At 38.3% G+C, this 21,926-nt stretch overlaps 1 protein-coding gene across 6 annotated transcripts in view; it reads left to right on the top strand.

The window, feature by feature from the left end:
- LOC124556572 (nascent polypeptide-associated complex subunit alpha-like) overlaps positions 1-10,615 on the top strand; it is a 30,916-nt gene extending 20,301 nt beyond the window's left edge. For all 6 annotated transcript variants that reach the window (XM_047130530.1, XM_047130531.1, XM_047130527.1 and 3 more), the window contains exons 3-6: positions 3,359-3,478; positions 6,946-7,041; positions 9,527-9,688; positions 9,848-10,615. In XM_047130530.1, the coding sequence (XP_046986486.1) occupies positions 3,359-3,478; positions 6,946-7,041; positions 9,527-9,688; positions 9,848-9,862 (393 nt within the window). In that variant the 3' untranslated portion in view covers positions 9,863-10,615. The remainder of the gene's footprint in view (positions 1-3,358; positions 3,479-6,945; positions 7,042-9,526; positions 9,689-9,847) is intronic.
- Positions 10,616-21,926: the final 11,311 nt, after the last annotated feature.

Genomic DNA, 21,926 nt, shown 5'->3' with positions numbered 1-21,926 from the left:
TGTTTTGGTTGCTTTTGGCAGCAGTCAAATTCCACTAGCCGCAATAATGCGACTACATTTACAATGGTAGGTGGAAGATAACTCACACGTCTGATCAAAAGAAAGACTTGAAGGTTCTCGTAAGGTGTTGAGGGGTTGAGCTGACAACTACTGATGCCCACGAGACAACAAGAAAAGGGGCTTGGACAAGTTTACGTCTGTTACTCCAAATGCCTGGAAATGTTGCCGCAGGTGTTTTTCGTAAGAATCCCCGTCCTGCGAGTCGTCGTATGCAGGGAATGGTGGAGCATATGTTGTTGGCAGGGCTGCAGGTTGTGCCAGTGTAGTCATTAAACTAGAAATAGTAACTGTCAGGGCGTGCTGTTGCCTGAAAAGAGATTTAAACACTGGCTCCATGGAAATTAAAACCCAAAGGACCAATGACTGAAGTGGAACACATTGAGACGAATGCAATACTCATCACTAAAAAAGTGTTCTAATCCGAGAACACTAATTTATTGCTCAAACAGTACATACACGTGGAAGACAAAGCGCAATACAATTAGCAGAGCCTAGTGCTCCGCCCAATATAGACATCAGTTCCAGCAGGGGAGCAGTCGGCAGACTGCGCTTACAACTGCTGTCATATTAGCAGACCGGGTAGCCTCTAGTGGCAGAGAACATACTGTAAAGCGGTGCACACATGTAATAGATAGTTACAGCACTGTTTCCATAAGTTTGAGGCAGTTTTTACCCATTGTAGCTCTGGACAAACAGATTATTTTGTTGTGTAAAACACAAGAACCAACCTGTATGAAACTTTAAATTTTTATACAAATTATTTTGCAATCTTCAAACTGAAGCATTTCAGTTGTAATGAAATATCCACACTTCCTGTTTCGAACTACAAAATTGAGTGTATTATTTCCTCATCTGTATATTTTCACTTTTGCCCCTGAAATTAACACTGATTTTATGAACTGTTTAAGAGTTCCTCTTCAGTTGCTCACCACCGACCAACTTTTTTTTCATTAACATGAAATCTACATCCAGCTTCCCACTTTCTGTGTTCCTTTGCATAGCTGATCACTTTAAGGTCAAATTTTACTGTGTAAGTAGGCCTCTGCTCTTTTCCCATAGTCACTCACAAACTAAATGATAAACTTTTATCTCATCCTCAGCTTTGATTTTCCTTACACTGTGTCTTAAATTAGTCCCACCACCTGATCTGTCTTGTTGGTGATAAGTCGTCCTTAGTTTTTTGTGTGGACTAGAAAATGTAGCATCTATTTTTTTGCAAAATTCGCATGTGTATTGGTCGAAAATCACATGTTTAATTTTTTTTTAAATGATTAGATGCACACATTTAAAAGATTGTCACATTTGTGTGAGGGAAGACAACTAAGCCTTCGTTCTTTGAAATTCACTGTTGGTGGTTTTTTCGTACTGATTGGAACTTTTTGACTGGTAGATTTCTTTATTTGGCTGTATTTAGGCTTTCAACAAATGATTGTTCTATTGAAAAGAGTAGTGGTTTCCTACGAGTGAGCTTGAATGTGTCTCCTATTGAAGATGTTTCTGGGCATTACTTGCCTTTTCCTGCCCAATTGCATGATTCCAAAATCTGCAGAATATTAAATGTTACATTTTGTGGGAATTTGTTGCTTTGTGACCCATGCTTGACGATGCTACAGATAGTAACTCTATTTTAATGTCAGGGAAAGAATATTGGCGCAGTCGAGAAACATAACATTTTGTTTTCCAGTCACTTTAGTGCAGTGTGTGTACACTGTATAAATGTAAACAAATTAGATTAGATAGATGTAAACAAATTAAAATTCTGACTGTCGGAGGGGAGTAGTAGTGCAAGGAAACAAGTCCTGCGTCCCTCTTGCAGGGTAGCAGCCTACACTTGGGTTCTGCGAAAGCAGAACTGACTCGGGGATCACCGATCTCTTCTGGTGTTGTAAGGGTCGCCCTCAAAATCTGTGATGGGCCAGGCTTAGTCACTTTACTCATTTCAAAATAAGAAAGAACAACGCACAATACAAAGGATTCAGGAACAGTTACCATGCAATTGCTTGTTGAGGATGGTGGAGTGTTGTTAATGATGTAGTTCAGTCCAGACCTCTAGCAGTATTTGAAGCAACTAAAGGTCAAAATATCTGTCATCTAATTTTCCACATTAGACTGTGTGCATTATACAAATTTTTGAACTTAGCTAGCTAACAAACATATGCATTTCTTTGTTGTAAAATGCTAAGTTCCATGGTTGAGCACTACATTGCATTACAAGGTGTGTATTTTAAATGAACCATCCAACCACCCACAGTTGTCACAGCAAAAGAGCATAAGCACATTGATACATTGCATTCATGCACATTTTATTTTGCAAATGGTTTCTTGTACACATTATCTTTCCAAATTGGGTTTCGCCACATGATGTATGATAGCAGTAACTGAAAATTGGTTACATTTTAGATATTTGTATGCAGAAAATAAAACTATTTCAAACTATCTCTGATAAAATAGTTCATTTGGATACAATTCACTATGAAATTGTGTCTGTTAAGTAATTCTGTTTTTTCACATTTAGGGACAGAATTGGCATCTATTTTGCATTTATTGCAAAACACTAATTTTTCCTGTGCTTAGATATGTGGGGAGGGAAATAGATGCAACTCAAGGTTCTAAGTTTTGCTAGGCAGTTGTGAAGAACGTTCGAAATGTTTATAAGAAGTTATCAATCAATTCCCATAAATTTTTGTATGAATTTGTTATTGACTTTCCTTCTAGAGAAGTGTGTGACCTAATTTCGCACACTATGAAATACTAATAGTGTGTGAAAGATAAAATATAAACCAACATTTTTCTTCTTAAATAGCGTTATGAATACCATGACTACACTATTATCAATACCTTGGATACATGTGTAAGCTGTCTGTGAGCTGTTCCCTTGTTAATATTCTTGCTGGTTTTTTTTTTTTATTCTAGAGGTCTTGTGCCTACTATTCGACTGAATCAGTACAGATCTGTGCCATTTATTCATAAAGGTAGAAGTAGAGAGAGGTGCGTGTATATGGCTATTTGGCTGCAATTTTATTAAATAAAATACTTTTTTTTTCCAGTGAACAAGTTTCTGTAGGTGCATGGTGTGGAACATGTTAATTAGTTCATGTAATTGTAGCAGTCTTACTTTTAGTGTACCAGTTTGTGAATAGTTGTTGAATTTACTATCATTAACTTAAGAATATTGGTTACACATTTTGCAAGAAAGTCATTGTGTAGACATTTCTTGTGGAGGCTCTTAAATATGATGAAATTACAAAAATATGCAAAGGTGGTTTGGTGTTCATTAATTCATATAATTCTGTTTCAGGTGCAAGGTGTCAATAGAGTTACAGTAAGAAAATCGAAAAATATACTGTTCATTATAAACAAACCAGATGTGTATAAAAATCCAGCATCTGATACATACATTGTTTTTGGTGAAGCAAAGGTAAATATTTTGAAACTGTGTTTGAATTTTTATAATATAATGTAATTCAGTTGCCACGGGTTCTGGAAATCGGGGAATATCAGGGAATTTCAAACACATTTGGGAAATTTGAAAACCACCGGAAAATCTAGTTTTTGTCTTAGTAAATGAAATGGTTTGTTTGAGGCATCATGCTGGCTTGGTGCTGCTAAGTATGTACACCACTTCCCTACCCCCTCATTCTTGCTGCTTCTCCCCTCCCTACCACTCCCTTCAGCTAGCAGTCAATGCTGCCACCACATCTTGCCACTAGCGTAGCAGCTGCCTATGAGAGGCAGGGAGGCATGAGGATTGGTTTGTTTGGATCTGATCCTCAGAAACTGTAGACACAGTGCTCAGAGACAGCAGTCGTGTGCGTGAGTTTTGTCTGAGTGATTGTGTGAATGTGTGTGTCTGCTCTTGTTTCCTGACAAAAGCTATGGCTGAAAATTTAGTTGTCAGAGTGTGTTTGTCTCTTCTATGTGGCTCTCTGCAGCTTAGAAATCATCTTCAGGGTGAGTTGCTACCTATCCTCATTATTACTGATTCTCAAAATAATTGAACAACCTATCCATTGCACGGATTGATCATCATGGTCTCACCTCATCCACATACTGTCCGTGGCTCATGAATAGCTGGCCACACAGTTGAATTTCCACAACGGGCCAAAACCGCAGGTCATTTCTGATGGTATTTGTAACATGCAGGCCCTGTCCATTGGATCTAGTCTCACCGATCTGCCCTCAGGTGGGTGTTTTTGTGTGTGGCGTAATGCTGCGGATTTTCATGGTTTATCCATGTACCCAGGACTTAGATGATCCTCAGCAGCCCAGAGGCCACGAGCGATGGATTTTGAGAATTGTGACTGTCTCACTGCAAGTACATTGTACAGTGTGGCATTCTATATACATTTCATTTGTTGTAGTACATTTTTACACTTCAAAAATACCGTATTCACTCGAATCTAAGCTGCACTCGAATCTAAGCCGCACCTGAAAAATGAGACTCGAAGTCAAGGAAAAAAAATTTTCCCGAATCTAAGCCGCACCTGAAATTTGAGACTCGAAATTCAAGGGGAGAGAAAAGTTTCAGATCGCACCTCCAAATCGAAACAAAGTTGGTCCATTGTAATATGAGATACAATTTAGCTTGAATGAATGACGATACAGCTACAGTGGTTTGGTTCGAGTCGTAAGCTTAGCAGTTAAGTTTTACCAGGTAGCCATTGCTATGCGTTAGGCGCCCTGTCCGTATTTATACGGGTACCCTTCCTTTTTCACGTGCTTCGTCTGGTTAGAATTGATTGCTTATTTTTCTTTGATCTCATAAGTGCCGTTCTCTTTGTTTACGTCACTCTAAGGTGAAAATGCATTACTGTACTGTGTCATTCATTGTTTGTAGCATTCTGATAATGAGTGTTTACGGGCGACGGCCTGTCACCGCTCGCGGCATGGCTTGCTTTTGTGCGTGCTACGACCACTTATAAATTTTTTTTTTTAAAAAGAGAGGAATCATCTCATTGGCGAAACAATGGCAAGAGACTGCTATTTGTTGTTACTTACACTGCTGCTTTTTTTGATAATGATCAACAAGCACCAAATAATAGACTGCGTGTGATAATGATGTTCTGAATGAGAGTTTAGGGAAAATTTTTCTCTGTTTGAAAATCTTTGCAGGCGCCTCTTTAATACATTACATTTTGCACAGAAATTAGTCATCTTAGATATAAAAATTTAGTCAATTGCCGTGCTTCATTTCTGACTGTATCACTATTAGGCATAAGAATAATACGAATATAAACATGACATGATATGTATATTCTTGCGCGTTTGCTGTTGTCTCACTCTAGTTTCGTAGTTTATTAGGCAGACAGGATTTGAATGATATAGCAGCAAACACGAAACAATACATGACAAAATGTATATATTCATATTATTCTTATGGTGACGAGAATATGCATGTGATTCGCAATTCATAGAAGTTCCTATTAGCAACCATCTCTTCTCACAGGTAGCAAAAAATTCAGAATGTAGAATTGGCCATATTGACAAACATCCCAAACAGTCTTGCCAGTCTGATTTTCGTAGTACATTGAAATGCTGCTACATTTGAAGATGGACAATACGGAATTTGTATTTACTTCGTTGGATAATGTATGAAAATGCAGTGGTCGAAACTCGGGGTTGAGAAAAAAGATCGTCTTCCACCCTTTTTTTTTTTTTTTTTTTTTTTAGTGTAGCGCTACATATATTCGATGGCAGAAGTTAGTTGTGGCGGCACCTACCAACATTTTGCAGAACTTCCGCTTGCTTTGCACTCGATTACAAAAACCGGAAAAAAAGTGCGGCTTAGATTCGAGTAAATACGGTAGTTTATATGTTAGAAAGTATGGACAAGAAGAAGAAGAAGAAGAAGAAGAAAATTGTGAGTCACTGTCACTGGCATCATATTTCTTGAAAGAAAAATCACACAATACTTGTAAAATAATAGATATAACACAGTGGGTAATAACCCACTGGCAGTCACCTACAGTGTTGGTTTACACAATTCTTCCACACCTTTTACACTTCTTTCAAGAGGCCTACTTGTTTCTGAGATTCTGAAATCAGTGAAGGTATTTTAAAACTGTCTTGAAACTCCAAGGAAATGTGTATTTTTGTCATAAATGTGTTTTGTTTTATTCATTCATTTCATTTCTGTGTCTGGTCAGCATTTCCAAAAAATAGTTTCGTTCTATTGAAATAAAATATCATTTGTCTTAATGAAACACAATACCATTTGGCTTACTTCTCCATCTAAAAACAATTCATTACAAAAGATGTTCATGTTACTACTTAAGATTTTTGCTCATGTCAGGAAATGCCATCTGCTTGGAAGTGTTTTTTAATATTTCCTTGTTTGCACTCTTGTTTGTTATACTGTAGCTGCAAAAACAGATTGTCAACTTACAACCTAACTTACCCGTGAGATCTCAAAATTTGTCGGGGAACAATGCTAAAATTTGTCTGGAAATGAGGGAAATATCAGAGAATTCCACTTGGGGAAACCTTTGGGAATCCTGATACTAATACTTGTACGAGCAATTAAATAATAGTTCAGATGAGTCTGTTTTGAATAAATGTTTCTTCTTGGAAAGTAAAGAGGTTAAAGGTGAAAGTTCATGTGTTAGGTTTTGTCAGTCCTAAATAATGACAAGGTATTGAAGACTGAAATCCATATGAAAAAATGAACAGAAAATATTCCAACAGAGTGGTAGTTACTTAACAAGTAAGAATCAGTGACAATAAGTATTGATAGTGAGTGGATCGATGACAAGCTGTCAGTGATCCACAGAAAGGAAAATCGGAAATTGTTTTGTAGGAAGTTCTGGAGATAATTCACGCAGTAACAGGAATATGCATTCACTATGTTGTTGATTGTAAGAATAATTCTTAATATTACCATTCCAGATAGAAGACCTGAGCCAGCAGGCACAAATGGCAGCAGCAGAGAAATTCAAAACAGCTGAAGTGTCTACTGCTGCAGAAGCAAGCACAAATGCAAAAGTAAGTGCAGTACCTTTAATAATAATTTGAAAAACATATAATGTACACGGTATGTAATCATTATTTGCTATGGAAGTTATCACACCCAATAGTTAACTTCTTAGTTTTTTAGAGAAAACATGAGTCCTTAACTATTACTCATCTTCTTTACGTGTTATTGTTTTGCAAATTCTGCAAAATGATCACATTGTGAACAGAAAGAAAGTTAGTCTACCATGAAAATACATGTGGAATGGGACAGAATTTCATCTGGAAGTGCATCTCAGGGTTAGCAACTTATGGAGTAAACTAATCTGTGGGCTATTCCCAGGTGTGTGTGTGTGTGTGTGTGTGTGTGTGTGTGTGTGTGTGTGTGTGTGTGTGTCAGGAGTTTTTAATCAGAACAAAATTAGTGAGCTTGGGGGGGGGGGGGGGGGGGGGGTGTAAAAAGGAGTAAGAATATGCCCTGGGCTGTAAAGATTGATTCCAGTTGATTTATTACAATAGTGTTTTAAAGATTGGAAATCTGTTACGTTGATTGGACAATTTGAAATTATTGATGTTTCACTCATCTAAAGAGCTGTAACTTATTTCTGCATAAATTTGACTGACAGAAGTGACCTTTCAACTCCCTATTATGTAACAGCTTGTTTCTGTGTATGGTGAAGTGGCATTGAAATGTGTTGCTTGAACAGAGGACCTCATAAAATTCATTAGAGTTGGGATATGAAGTGTTATTTATCATATGCTTAGTATTATTACCCCTTTCAGTGCTGTGGGCATGGTTCTCTCTCCTGCTACACAGTCTCCCAGGTGCTGTGAACATTTATACGCATGCCGCTTGGGTTTATATGCATTCAACTGCTAGTGCTGTGAAGTGGATTTTCTCATTTTGAGGGTGCTGAAGGAGGGATCTGTTTTACGTGCTGGGGGGGGGGGGGGGGGGAGGGGGAAACACCACTCAATAGCCTAGATTGCATAAAATGTTCCTTTATTTAAAACAATCAGTTTCAACAGACTTCACTGTCACCTTCAGGTCTTAAAAATCTTTGTGTTGTGAAACATGTTCGTTTTACGTTGATTCTCATGCTATGTTATCATGTTCATAAGTCAGCAAATTATGAAAGGTTTGTCGTAACTAAAATGTTTAAAAACATAAAGTACCGTGTGCAAAAGGCCATGGGCACAGATGCTCATCACATTACAAAAACACAGTCCACAGTAGCACATCTGTTTAAATAAGCTGGACATATTCAAGAAAAAGTTGTAAGGATGCTTTCTTAGGCAGCTATGAGGCAGCTCAGTTTGCTAAGTAGAATGACCAAAGTAGGCAGTTGTGACAGAATTTCATAAATAAAAATGAACTTTATCTTTAGTTTGTGGCAATATGTAAGTAACATCAAGATGGGGAGCCTGATGAAGAAATTAGATCCAAATAGAAACAGTTTTAGCCACAATTTCACTTTTTGTGTGTTGTATTTTTCTAGTCTAATGCAGAAATTGAAATAATTCCTTAATAAATTACTAGCCTTCAGATCCATATAATGTTTTCAAACAATACTCCAATTTTTTATGTAATTGTGAATTGTGCTTATAGTGCTTTTGACGTGCTACATGGTCGTGGGCTAAGCAGGCAACAAACTGTACTCAGATTAAAATTACTTTGATCACATTTTCAGCAAGTTGAGTGGTAGGGGCCAGCCACCGGCCAGTCGTAGTTTGTTCTCTTTCACCACATGCTCACTTTGTTGCCTGGAATCTCTCTGACTGGTACAGAATTGTTCTCAATGATAAGTCCCACTTTGAATTGAGCCCCAATGTCCAGCAAAGACATGTCTGGAGGTGCCCCAGTCAGCAGTGGTGTGCCAACCTTACTGTTGCACCCATACGGCCATTTCTTTTCATAGCAGGACCACGTACAACACAGTGGTATGTTGTTGATATTTTAAGCCTTATTTTGTTGCCCTTCATGGCAAGCCATTCTGGGCTTACATTTTAGCAAGATAATACTAGCCTACACCTAGCAAGAGTTCCTACTGATTGTCATCATGGTTGCAAACTCTGTGTTGACCAGAAAGGATGCCAGATCTCTCCCCAATTGAGAATGTTTGGAGCTTTATTGGTATGGCTCTCCAGTCACCTTGGGATTTAGACAATCTAACATGGCAGTTGGACAATTTGGCACGATATCCCTCATGAGGACATCCAACAAATCTATCAATCAGTGCCAAGCCAAACAACTGCTTACTTAAGGGTCAGATGTGGACCAGTGCATTATTTACTTGGTCAGTGGCGAAGCTCTTTCTCTTGAATAAATCATCCCACTCTTTCTGAAATGGTAATCACTTGTTTTACCGTAAGTTTTCCATCTCATTTTTTGTGGTTCCTTCATGGCGTCTTTTTTTTAAATGTAGAATGAAGTAGTTACTAGGAATATGATTATGAAAATTGGTGAATAACTTTTTAGGACTGTTATATAGGCTAATTTTTGTTTCATATTTTTCAGATTGTTCCACCAATTCAAGAAGAGAGTGAGGAGGAAGAAATTGATGACTCAGGTGTTGAAGAGAAAGATGTTGAACTTGTTATGTCTCAAGCAAATGTCAGCAGAGGAAAAGCCATAAAAGCATTGAAAAATAATCGCAATGATATTGTCAATGCCATTATGGTGAGTATTTTATTTATGTAATATGTGTGATGATATATCACTGGAATAGCTATTGAATTAGTTCATATGTTCAGATTTAAAGAACTTGGACAAAGTTTGGTAATAAAACTAACAAATATTCTTTTGAAAATTATTATTTGGTATTCTTTATTGTTGCAGGAACTGACAATGTGATAATCAGGGTTTCTTGATTCTGTGGTGTGTGTAATTCGGATGCACAGTAGCCTTTTATCATCAGGGTGTGTGGAGTCAATGATGTCACTGTGTACGTGGTCATATCTGTTTAAGAAGACACTTCTGTTGACTTTTACTCATTAACTTCTATGCTGAGTGGAACACACTATGTGTTTTAAATCATTTTTGGGGGTCCCTTATTCAGTGAGCATTGATTTTGAAGGAAAAATATACAAATACTTTGGATCCATGATACCTCTTAGTTCTAATCATAATTTGGTCTTTAAATACTTAATGGTTGTGAATCACATTACATGCATTAAACTATGCACACCCACCCCCATGTGTTCTTTGCTCATTTCTGATTCTGCTTATTTTATCTGTGTTTATGTTTTCGTTCCATGTTGCAAGATATCTTACGTCAGAAAAAGAAATAGTTATTCTATTTGAGTACAATGTGTTCCACAGTTCTGTCAGGTGTACTGTAATAGAAAGCCATCTATAAATGTTTGTGTAGGTAACCAAACAAAGTTATTACAGTGAATCTTTGTACATTGTGAATCAGCTCTTGCCTTAGGACTCAAAAGCTAGGTGTGTGTGTGTGTGTATGTGTGTGTGTGTGTGTGTGTGTGTGTGTGTGTGTGTGTGTTTTGTTTTCAGTACTTACGATTTGAAGCCAGAAATTGGCTACATTGTTGTTTTTTCCTCTGTGCCACTTTGTACGTTTTATGAAATAAAAACTGTTAATATTTACATGATTTCTCAGAGTGCGTCATTACTTTGACCTCATTTTGACTGCTGTGTTGTGGATGAAATTTATAAATATGTGCTTTGTGAAGTAAGAAGTATTATTTTGTTATAAAAGTTCTCGCAAATGGATGTTGCTGTTATCTTTCAATTTCTAACAGAGATGGAGCTCCCAATATAGGACATGGAAAAACAACATAATCTGCAGTGCTTATAATATTTAATTTGCAAAATATTTGAGCATTCTTTCTTTACACGCAGATAATTAAGAACTGTTTAATATTTCAAGTGTTCAATACGCGATGATGATCCATTTTGGGGTGTATTTGACACAGTGTCTTCTGATAGCTTATCTCCATGTAGATTACTTTTAGATCTCTGTACTTTGGACATCCAGCATTGTTAATTACGTGATTTTGACAGAGTAGTGACACAAAATATGGAATTACAAGACTACATTGGGGGGGGGGGGGGGGGGGGGGTTATAGTGGAATAGCCCTACAGCAGAAAAGTTTTTGACAGCATAGTGATGGATGTTTAGAAAATGGTTCCAGTTTATTAAAACACTGTAAATGACCCATTAGAACTAGTGACAATAAGTACCAGTGGTAGATAGGAAAACTAAACTGTTGGCCTGAGTCAGCTTAGAGTTCGAAAAATAGGCAGTATTAGTAACAGCAACACACAGGAGATAACTGATACCCACTGCACCTGTCATTGAATCAAAAAGTACTGTCACACCTTGTTTTTCATTTGTGGTCAAACAGTGAAAACTGTTGTCTGTTGTTTTCATATGGGAACAGTGAACAAGTCACCATTTCCAGAAATAATCATAGCAAACTTGAATTTTATGTATGTATGTACATGGGTTTATTTAGACTGTCTTCTGCTAATCCTGGGGTAGACATGTATATAGTCCATCATAGAGCAATCTAGGTAGTTCATAAAAAGGGTATCATTCACATCAGAAGTGTTCCAGGTTCAGTTCCCAATCTATTATACAGGTTTATTATATGGAACATGGTGTGAATTTTATATCTAATAGTTCTTAGTGCAAGTGAAAATGGTAAGATGCATTGCAATTGTGATTCTGTTTTCAATGGTAGGTCTCCCTCATTGGGGCTGCTCTCAACTCGGACTAAGGCAAAGTGCCATGTCTTCTAAAAAGTTGTGATGCCCAAACCAACCTTCAGCTTGTGATGGTTGGGTTGCTTTCAAATACTGATACATCCAAAATTTGATTTAGAGTGAGAACTTTTAGCACATAGTGATTGAGAGTTTGAAAGTGAGAGATGTTTACTCTCTCTCTCTCTCTCTCTCTCTCTCTCTCTCTCTCTCTCTCTCTCTCTCTAGTGTACTCTGTTGTTATTGTTACTACTACTACTATCATCATCAAAAACAAAATAGCAGTTACAAGCTAAGTGAGCTCTCATTTAATGATCTCCTTCTCAGCCGTCTGAATGGGATTCCACCACCACCGTCTTGATGTATCAGCTTCTTATGATCTCATTACTTGGCCAACCTTCTTAATCCTTTTATTTTTGCTGTAGTGTCATATTCTTTAAGTAGGTCATATTGCCTCACCTCACCCCCCATCATCAGGATTTATCATTCTTCACCGACTAGGTCCTTCACTGCTCCTAAACATTTTCTGTAGTATTTCCCTGTTGAAAATATTCTCATAGCTTCATCTTATATATTTAAGGTATTTGACACAGTGTAGTATGTTTTGTGTGTGTTCTGGATCACAAATTGTCTTGTTGTCACATATGTATGCCTTCCTGCAATGTGATCTCCTGCTGTGAACCATTGGCATAAAAACTTTTTCAAAATATCCTACAAAATTGCATTTCAACTGCCATCCTTTATTTCTCGTGTTTACCATAAATGTTTACTTGTATGTGAATACTGTGTGTGATGATAATGCTGTAAAATGCACCTCTTACTCCACATACGAGAGGTTAACAGCATAAACTGGTTAGCCTTGTATTTAATTTCTGTAACTGAATTTGTACCTTAGCAAAATGTAAGATTTGGCTGTTGTAGTTGTTATAGAGTGAAACAATGAATGTTCCCACTTGTGGCTATTTTTAATACTACCATATTGATTCACAGAGGTTTGTAATATGTTCATCAATGTCTGATGCGTGTAGAAATGAAGTACATTTTAAAGTTGTGGATACCACTTTTTTGACGTGATCTGACCAACTGCTTATACAAATTAGCTAAACACACACACACACACACACACACACACACACACACACACACACTCTGATCAACTGCTTATACAAATTAGCTAAACACACACACACACACACACACACACTCTGATCAACTGCTTATACAAATTAGCTAAACACACACACACACACACACACACACACACACACACACACACACACACCAACTGAAGCATAATGCTGCATGTATTTACTATTAGTAGAGCTAATTCTTATAGTGGAATAATTATAGTAGACTAATTCAGACCAAAAAGTAATGAGGAGGAGCAGAAATGGCAGTAAGAGTGAAAGTCTAACATAAAAGTAGATAACTGGAATTGAAGCAAAAAGAAGGTATTCTGTGTATAGGGACGAGAATAGTCTAGTAGTCTGCCATGAAAAATTATATCTGAGAGGACTTTTCATGTGCATCTGAGTGATGGTTTCAGTGTAAGTTACTTTAAGTAACTGAGTAAGGTTTTTAGTTACTAATTTTGTCACAAATCCTAAAAATTTAAATGAAGCTTAGAAATTTTTACACCAAAAGACAGTAATAGTAGGACATCTTCAACTGACCAGAATTTATCTGTACAAATTTCATCTCAACATTGTGTGATATGTCTCCAATTACATTCCATTGAGACACTGTTTTGCCCACTTTCTTTATTCACATTTAAAATGAACTTCATTGGGCCATATTGCATGTGACACAAAGATAATGTGACCAGTACATTGAATGATTTTGGAATGGACTTCAACCCTAAAACAAATCAAAACTTCATAAGTAGGCTGCTGTTCAGTGTCCCCATAAATATGAAAGCTAACGAGACTTGTTAGTGCTAGGTTAATAGCCTCTGATGATAGGTACACTCCAAACTGGTCAACAGAAATATTGAAGGTAGATGAAGTCCAAGCAGCAGATTCAATAATTATCCAATTACATAATATTACGGATTCATTATAGAAATGTGAATTTTGTCAAAATAATTATTGACAAACCGATCTTGAAGAGTTAGTTTTAAACAAGAGAGATTCGTTGGTGAAATGATGTGGGTTCAGTACAACACAGGATTGTAATGGAAACTCTAGTTCCATTACAGAACATTATTGCGTTGATTATAGACTGAAAATTTTCTGTTACTTAGCAGCATAGACTACTCAATCAGTTAATGTCATTAAGCAAGGAATAAAGTTATAATCTCACCATCATCACTTCACAAACAGCACTGGAATCATTTTTTGACATCTAATTGCACTGAACATTTAATTTTGTAATAAAGAGTAGTCATACATGCAGGATTATTATTTTGAAGTTTGTCACACTACCATTTTACTAACATTTGTATTCATTCAGTGCTTAGCAAATGAGATGCCTAGTTGTACAGCCAAATACACAGATAATCACTGTGAATTATTGAATGATGTGGCACTAGAACTTATGAAATGGCAGTCAGTCCATCAATAGCTCCAACTCTTTCTAAATTTCTTTCTTCTTTTGCATTGGTTATTTCTCCCCCCCATTCCCATTCTCATTAGCATATGTAGGGTGTGGGCAGAAGGACAGCACATCTCTTCTGCACCGGGGATGATGTGCTGTGCTAATGACGACTTTCAGAGCAGTCTCCAATGCTTTATTCATTGCGCTGATACCCTGCTGGTAAGTGATTTTCCATCAGCCACTTAACCAATGAGATGTTAAACTTGTATGACATTCGACAATAGTGAATGCAACCAGTTACCTGCATTCCAATGAAGGCAATTTTTTTTGGGAATAAATATATTGCTGAAAGTCATAAAACCCTGACAATCAAAGATTATATTGTATCTATCAACAAAAATAGTATCAAACAGTAAGAATTTAGTTAACTGAAGAAATTTTCTTTCAGAATCATCGCACAAATACAGTCCAGCCTAGTGCATTATGCACTGCGAAGAAACGATTTAAGTAAAACAGACTTTTGATTGCAGTGAAACATCACATTTTCTGACCATACAGATAATCTTAAAAGTGTATAATCATTTCGTCTGCTAACGTGTGTCTGATAGTCACATTTCCTTTAATAAGTGCTTGCTATTGATGGGGTTGAAGACTGCTATTGTCTTCGTAACACTGATGACCATGAGAATGATGTAAGCATTTCATTGCTCTGTTGAATATTGATCTGTATGGTAACCACTAACCACTGTTTAAAGGAGGAACAATTTTTCTGAAGACAGTGAGTTGATGACCTAAATAGATATCCTTGTGAGTGTGATGACCATTCAACTAGCAACATAACTGTTAACATAGGCATCCAGTGATTGCCTGTTGGTAGACTCGTATAACCTCATTCATGGACGGTGTGCATCAGTTGGATAAAATACATTGTGTATCGACGTATTTGAAGACATCGCAAACTGTAAACACAGACAAAACGTAAGTACTTGCAATTGTCTCGAGCATAGTTAAGTACTAGCATTAAATTAAGGGAATATACACAACATATTAAAGACAGGAACCCTTCAATGCAGGATCTGAAGGCACTCAATAGAGCAGCTGGTTGCCGGAAGTCAATCACAAGACTACTAGCTCGACAACCAAGCAAAGGAGATTCCAGTGCCCAGAGTAAAAAACTCAATACATTATTCATCTATGTAATACTAATCAGACCAGAAAAGGAGATGATGTTCCTACCTGTTTGCTTTGCAGACACGGACAGTGAAGATTTACAGTTTCTAATAGTGAAAAAGTGTTCCGAAGTTATTGTGGGTTTATTAATGATGCAGACACAAAAAACTTCACTACAAGTTGCAGTATTAGATTTATTATATGTGTTATAGTTAGTAGAAATGCACTTAAAACAACAGTACACCATTTGGCTTAACACTGAACTACGATGGGAAAAGGTCTTCCTACTTGTTCTCTTCACCCCTTACTTCAGCGTGGGAGGAATGGTGGATGGATGTGGGCTGTTTTGAGTGCTTCTTATCTTGTACTAGTCTGTTAGTTGTGTTGGTGTTTTGTCATTATTTATTTAGACAAAATATGGTGGTACTTCTATTAATTTATTTTTAAGGGAGTTTTGGGGACAGCTTTATTATTTGGCCTACAACCAAACCAAAAACTCTGGTCAGACCTAAAGTAATGGAAGAATGACAGCACACCGAATTTCACATTCTGAATAAGTGATATTTGTGAAAAATGATTACTTATTGAAATTTCCATCAAAGTTGAATATTATGTAGCAAATCGGATACACAGTGAGATTGTGTGGGTACCAAACAGAGCTTTTTATGTTTAATCAGAAGGAAAAAACCACACACACACATACACACACAATGTGTATCTGTAGTGATGAGCATTCTCTTGTCCAGTATGCTGAAGACCTCACAAAGGTCTTCACAGACAGGCATCAACCCCCAAACCTAGTCCGTAAACAGATTTCCTGTGCCGTATCATTACACTCTCCCAATCCTCCAACACTCCCAAGAATCAGCTACAAAGGACCCTGACCTGGATCAACTGAATAACATCTTTTGCCAGTGCTCTGATTATCTCTCAATCTGCCCTGAAATCATGGCCATTCTACCCAAGATCCATCCCCCACATCCTCAAAGTGATGTTCAGTCACCCACCCAACCTACAGATCATCCTAGTCTGCCCTATGCCATTCCCACTCCCAACCTTGTGCCACAGAAATCATATGCCTGTGGCGGAGCAAGGTGCAAAACCTGCCCAATCCACTCACTCAACACCACCTACTCCAGCCCCATCACAGGCTTATTCTACCCCATCAGAGGAAAAAAGCCATGTCATATATGAATTCTGCTGCAAACACTGCACAGCTTTTTATGTTTGCACGACTACCAGCCAGATGTCCACAAGGATGAATGGCTGCTGCCAAACTGTTGTGAAAAACAAAGATGACAATCCAGTGGCACAACATGCTAAATTTCAGTGGCTGTTCTTTGAGTTACGAAGATTGGAGTTATTCTTAAAACACATTCTCCCATCCTGTAATCATCCTGGCCTTAATGCCAGGTACCCCATCTAGCCACACCATCAAGCAAAGTCTCCCCCCCCCCCCCCCCCTTCCTCTTTCCTGTCACTCCCACTCAACTCACGTTGCTTCAGCATATGCTGCTTTCCAGTGGTTGCTACTGCTACAATTGTGCCAGCATGTGTACCACCCCAAACCCCCCCCCCCCTCGGCCCGTTATCCTAGCTGGCAAACCAGCCACCTCCCTCAGAGCTGCTAACCCCTCTCTCTCTCTCTCTCTCTCTCTCTCTCACTCACTCACTCACTCACTCACACACACACACACACACACACACACACACACACACACACAGTCCTACTCGCCACCCTCTCCCTCTACCTACTTCACCCCCCACCCGCAACCAGTCCACCAGCAAAAAATAGTGTTGGCAATGTTAGCCCAGACCCTGCCATGTAGGGGACTAGGTGGTGTGTGTGTGTGTGTGTGTGTGTGTGTGTGTGTGTGTGTGTCCTTAAAAATCAGGAATCACAGGAAAATTCTGCAGAACTGCACATAAAAAATGCTAAGTTACAAACCACCTCCATAACTGCACAAATTGTGATGGATATTTTTATAATAAAAGATTATGTCACCCTACTACCATATAATACCAAGAAATACAAATTAGTCACAAAATATTTTAAACTTTCAATTATTGATAAGTAGTGTAATGAAATAATTGATTTATAGACCCACTAGTTTTTTTGGCATGCTCCTTACAGATGAGTTTTGATAGAGACAAACAGGATGTAGTTATGACACATGCTAGTGATAATTTCATTTTAGTTAATTCTGTCATAAAGGTCTCTTTCCATATGAGTATTTAACAGATCAAATAAATACTAGAAACATAACTACCTACCTCAAAGAGGGCATTTCAGAAGTCTACTTACTGGTGATACTGTTACCAGACAGAGTATAAACATACTTGTGATGCATGGAGAGTTTTTTTTAGTGTAAGACTTCTGGAAATTACTAAAATATATACTTGCAATCTTGTTATTTTATTGACTGATGTATTTGAAAACTTCAGGTTTTCTCTTGAGACTTATAAATTAGCCCTGGCCATTGTGTACTATCAGGACCTAAACAAACTCAAAACACTGTTGTCAACTCCAGACTTACTGAAGTTAAACCCTGTCCAAAGGCCTCACCTTCAGGTGCAGACTCAAATTCAGCTATGCTCTGGGCTCCTCAAACAACTACTCTGCTTCTTCCGATGCCTTAAGTAGAAACACTTCTTTGCTACTGGTCTCTCCAACCAAAGGCAGCCTAATCCCGAGACTGGACCTTGCCTCATCCAGTTCATACCACCATCCAGCTGTGAGCCCCTGCCTTTCCCATTTAACCACTCCAGAAATTCCTTACCTCCAATTTGGCTTCACCATCCTTCCCCAGGCCTTTTCCCAAGAACAAAAATCCCACAACATAAGAAAGAATAGCCATCCAGAACCTCAACACAGACCCAGATTTAATCATCCTCTCTGCATACAAAGGCTCCACCAGTGTCATGGTGAATTGCAGTAGCTACCTGAAGGAAGGCTTCTGCCAACTGTCTTAACTATTCACTTAAAAGCTCTGTCATAGCGATCCCATACTAGAAGTCCAGAATAAGCTCCAATCCCTACTCAAATCCAAAGGCTTATCCCTGATCTTTTCTCTCAATCTGTCATCCTCCTCATTCCAAAAACCCACCTTCCGCATTCTTCCCAAAATCCATAAACCCAACAACCCTGGACACCTTATTGTAGCTGGTTATTGTGCTCCAAATGAAAGTATACCTACTCTTGTCTATCAACACCACCAACCATTTGATCACAGTGTAGCATCTGATATTAAAGACATCAACCACTTCCATCTCTGACTCTCAACCATCCACATCCTACTATCCCCCTTGCCCACGGTCTTGCTGCCGTCTGCATCTACATACGCACCCCACAAGCCACCATATGGTGCATGGCAGAAGTACCTTGTACCACTACTAGTCGTCTCCTTTACTGTTCAATCTCAAATAGAAAGAGCAAAAAATGATTGTCTATATGTCAATATCAAATTCATGTCGGGTTTCGTGTCTATATGTCTCTGTACAAGCTGTAATTTCTCTTATTTTTGTGGTCCTTACGCAAAATGTACATTAACAGAAGTAGAATCAGTCTGCAGTCAGCTTCAAATACTGGTTAGCTACTTTTTTCAATTGCATTCCCTGAAACGAACTTTCCCTTCCCTTCAAAGGTTCCCATTCGAGTTAGTGAAGCATCTCGATAATAATTGCATGTTGTTCAAAACTACCAATCACGAATCAATGTCTTACTCCAATCTGAACTGGTGGGGATCCCAAACACTTTGTGATGCACCCTCACAGCTTTACTTCCGCCAGTACCTCGTCTCCTACCTTCAGATCAGCACACACTCCGCTGCTGAGTCACAATTTCATTCTGGAATATCTACACTGCTCAACGTGGTGCAGCAGCTACTGGCCAATGCTGCGTGCCCAACAGAACAAGCACCGCCTGCTACAGCTGCTCTACCACCTTTTCAACAGTTTAGTGAACAAGATGAGGAATGGCTCGAGTGGCTGCACCACTTCAATGCCCATATGCTAGCTCACAATGTCCCAGGTTCTGTGCAACCTCCGTATCTATTATTCACGATAGGAAGTGTAGTGTTCAGATTAATTCAAAACCTCTTCCCTAATGCCACTCTGAGTGAACTTGCTTATGATGCAGTGGTAGACTCACTATCAAACTATTATGAACAACAAGTGAATGTGGTAGCATTCTTCAATTGCAAAAAACGTTCAGAACAAACTTATTGCGAGTGGTTAATAGATTTTCTGGGTATGACGAGGAGATGTAAATTCAGATGTGCTTGTGGTGCTTTATATTCTGATGTTATGTTGCGTGATGTGATTGTGTGCAATGTACCTGATGTCAAACTTGGAGAACAGATTTGAAACAGTCCAAGCCATCATTTCAGCAGGTAGTGCAAATACTAGATCAGTATGATTCCAATGTCTTGCCGGCTCATACATTTGAGCAGCCAGCTATTTGCTGTGTTGAGTCCCTTGCTTGCGATCACCCCATTCCACACCGGCAGCTTGCGCTAGCCAAACCGAGTAAACAACGCTGCATGCCGCATAAGCAGTTTGCTACACGGGCGGCTACACAGGTGAACAGAATAAAATCTTCCCTTATGTGTTATAGAACATACATAAAAATTTGACCCACTGCTAAAAATCTAATCACAAGGCCCATGTCATTAATGCAGTATATTCCAAGTCTGCAACTGGAAAGTTGATGATTGAAAACCTAAATCTGGATAGCCAGATGGGGATTTGAACCATTGTCCTCCCAAATGTAAGTTCAATGTGTTAACCATTGCACCATCTTACTTGGTGCACTTTGCTTGAAAAAATTTATGGCCTAGCACTTCTTTATCTAACTAAAGTATCTGGGCAAACTTATTTGGAAATACAGGACCTTTAGTTCCATCTACATTTGATATCTGAAGTAGCATTCTTTGACCTTCAGTATGAGCTAGAAACGCTGCTTTTATAAGAGATTCTAGTGCAGTTGTTGAGTAGACTGTGGTATCCTGCCCACTCGTGTCTTGTAGGGCACCTATGTAGCTGTTTTCTCAGATAGCTATACAACACACAAGAAAATTCTATAAATGGTACAGTAATTGAATTAACAGTACTTAACTTTGGGTCGCAAGCAAATGGTGACATGCAAATAACCAATGTCATTCACTATATACAATGTCCAGGCAAGTAATGTACCCAAGTTCATAAGTCACTGCTATTGTTAATATCACTGCGGTTCTTCTAGTGCCTCTCTTCTAGTCCATCATCTAGTGCCGGTCTACCAGTGCGCATATTCTAGGTGGTGCGTTGCTTTTATTCTCTTCATGTAGATACCACTCCTGCCATGGTGATGTCCTAGTCAGCATGCTATTGGCTGACATCATCTCACAACCCTCTGTGCTGTATCATTCTTGATCTTCATATTGGTGCATGTCATTATGCCAGAACATAGACAATACTATAAACTTTTAGAATTGTATTAGCATTCTCAAACAAATTCACATCTACATAAGTTGCAATATTTTGTGATTAATCAATGAGTATTACATTATTCATTCTGATAAACTCCATTCTTTAGTTAGTTTTAACGATGTGGCGGGAGTTACAATTTTATATGTGCTTTATTGCACTGTTTTTAGGGAGGGTCAAGTCAATGATGACATCATTTATCACAAACTGTATGCATTGTGTTACTGTTGAAAAGTTTGTTTCTCTCTCAGTCTTCAGATCAATTATTGAGCATTTTAATGATTCATTTTTATGTGAACAGTCAAATATAGGGTTTTTATTAAATTCAGTAGAGTTCAAAAGTAGTTTTCTTCACCCACATTTCATGCAATATGATAGTTGAAATGTTAAATATAAATCTTATTCTAGTTTAGTTTTTAGCATCCCAAAGAAATTTCTCTTCTGGAGGTCCTGTGGAATTTGGGTATACTTTGAGATGTTTTATATGTATGAAATTAAATTACTTTGAACCTTTGTCAAATGTTTCTCTATCAACCTGAAATACTAAAATCACACATCTAACATGAAACGATAATTAAATCGACACCCTAGCTGCAAACAGGTTTTGATATACTACATTGGGGACAAGTTGAAAATGTGTGCCCCAACTGGGACTCGAACCCGGGATCTCCAGCTTACATGGCAGATGCTCTACCCATCTGAGCCACTGAGGGCATGGAGGATAGTGCACCTGCAGGTACTTACCCCTTATTCTAGAGAAGGTGCACAGTCATAAATGGTATCTGTTCTTTCAGGAACAGATACTACCTTCATATATAGTTAAAATATGGCTACCCAGTCATTTACCTTGTGCGAACGCAACTCGTCCGGGACTTGATAGAGTAATCTGCCACGAGTAATGAGTCTGATGGGAAAACATCTATTAGGTGCACCATGAATGTAGTGGTGTGGACATGTTGGGAATGTGGGTCTCACAGGGAGTGTGCAAGGGATAAGTCCCTGCAGGCGCACTATCCTGTGT

Source organism: Schistocerca americana, chromosome X (genome assembly GCF_021461395.2).
Source record: "Schistocerca americana isolate TAMUIC-IGC-003095 chromosome X, iqSchAmer2.1, whole genome shotgun sequence".
NCBI classification, from domain to species: domain Eukaryota; kingdom Metazoa; phylum Arthropoda; class Insecta; order Orthoptera; family Acrididae; genus Schistocerca; species Schistocerca americana.
This window is presented reverse-complemented; position numbering and strand designations above follow the sequence as displayed.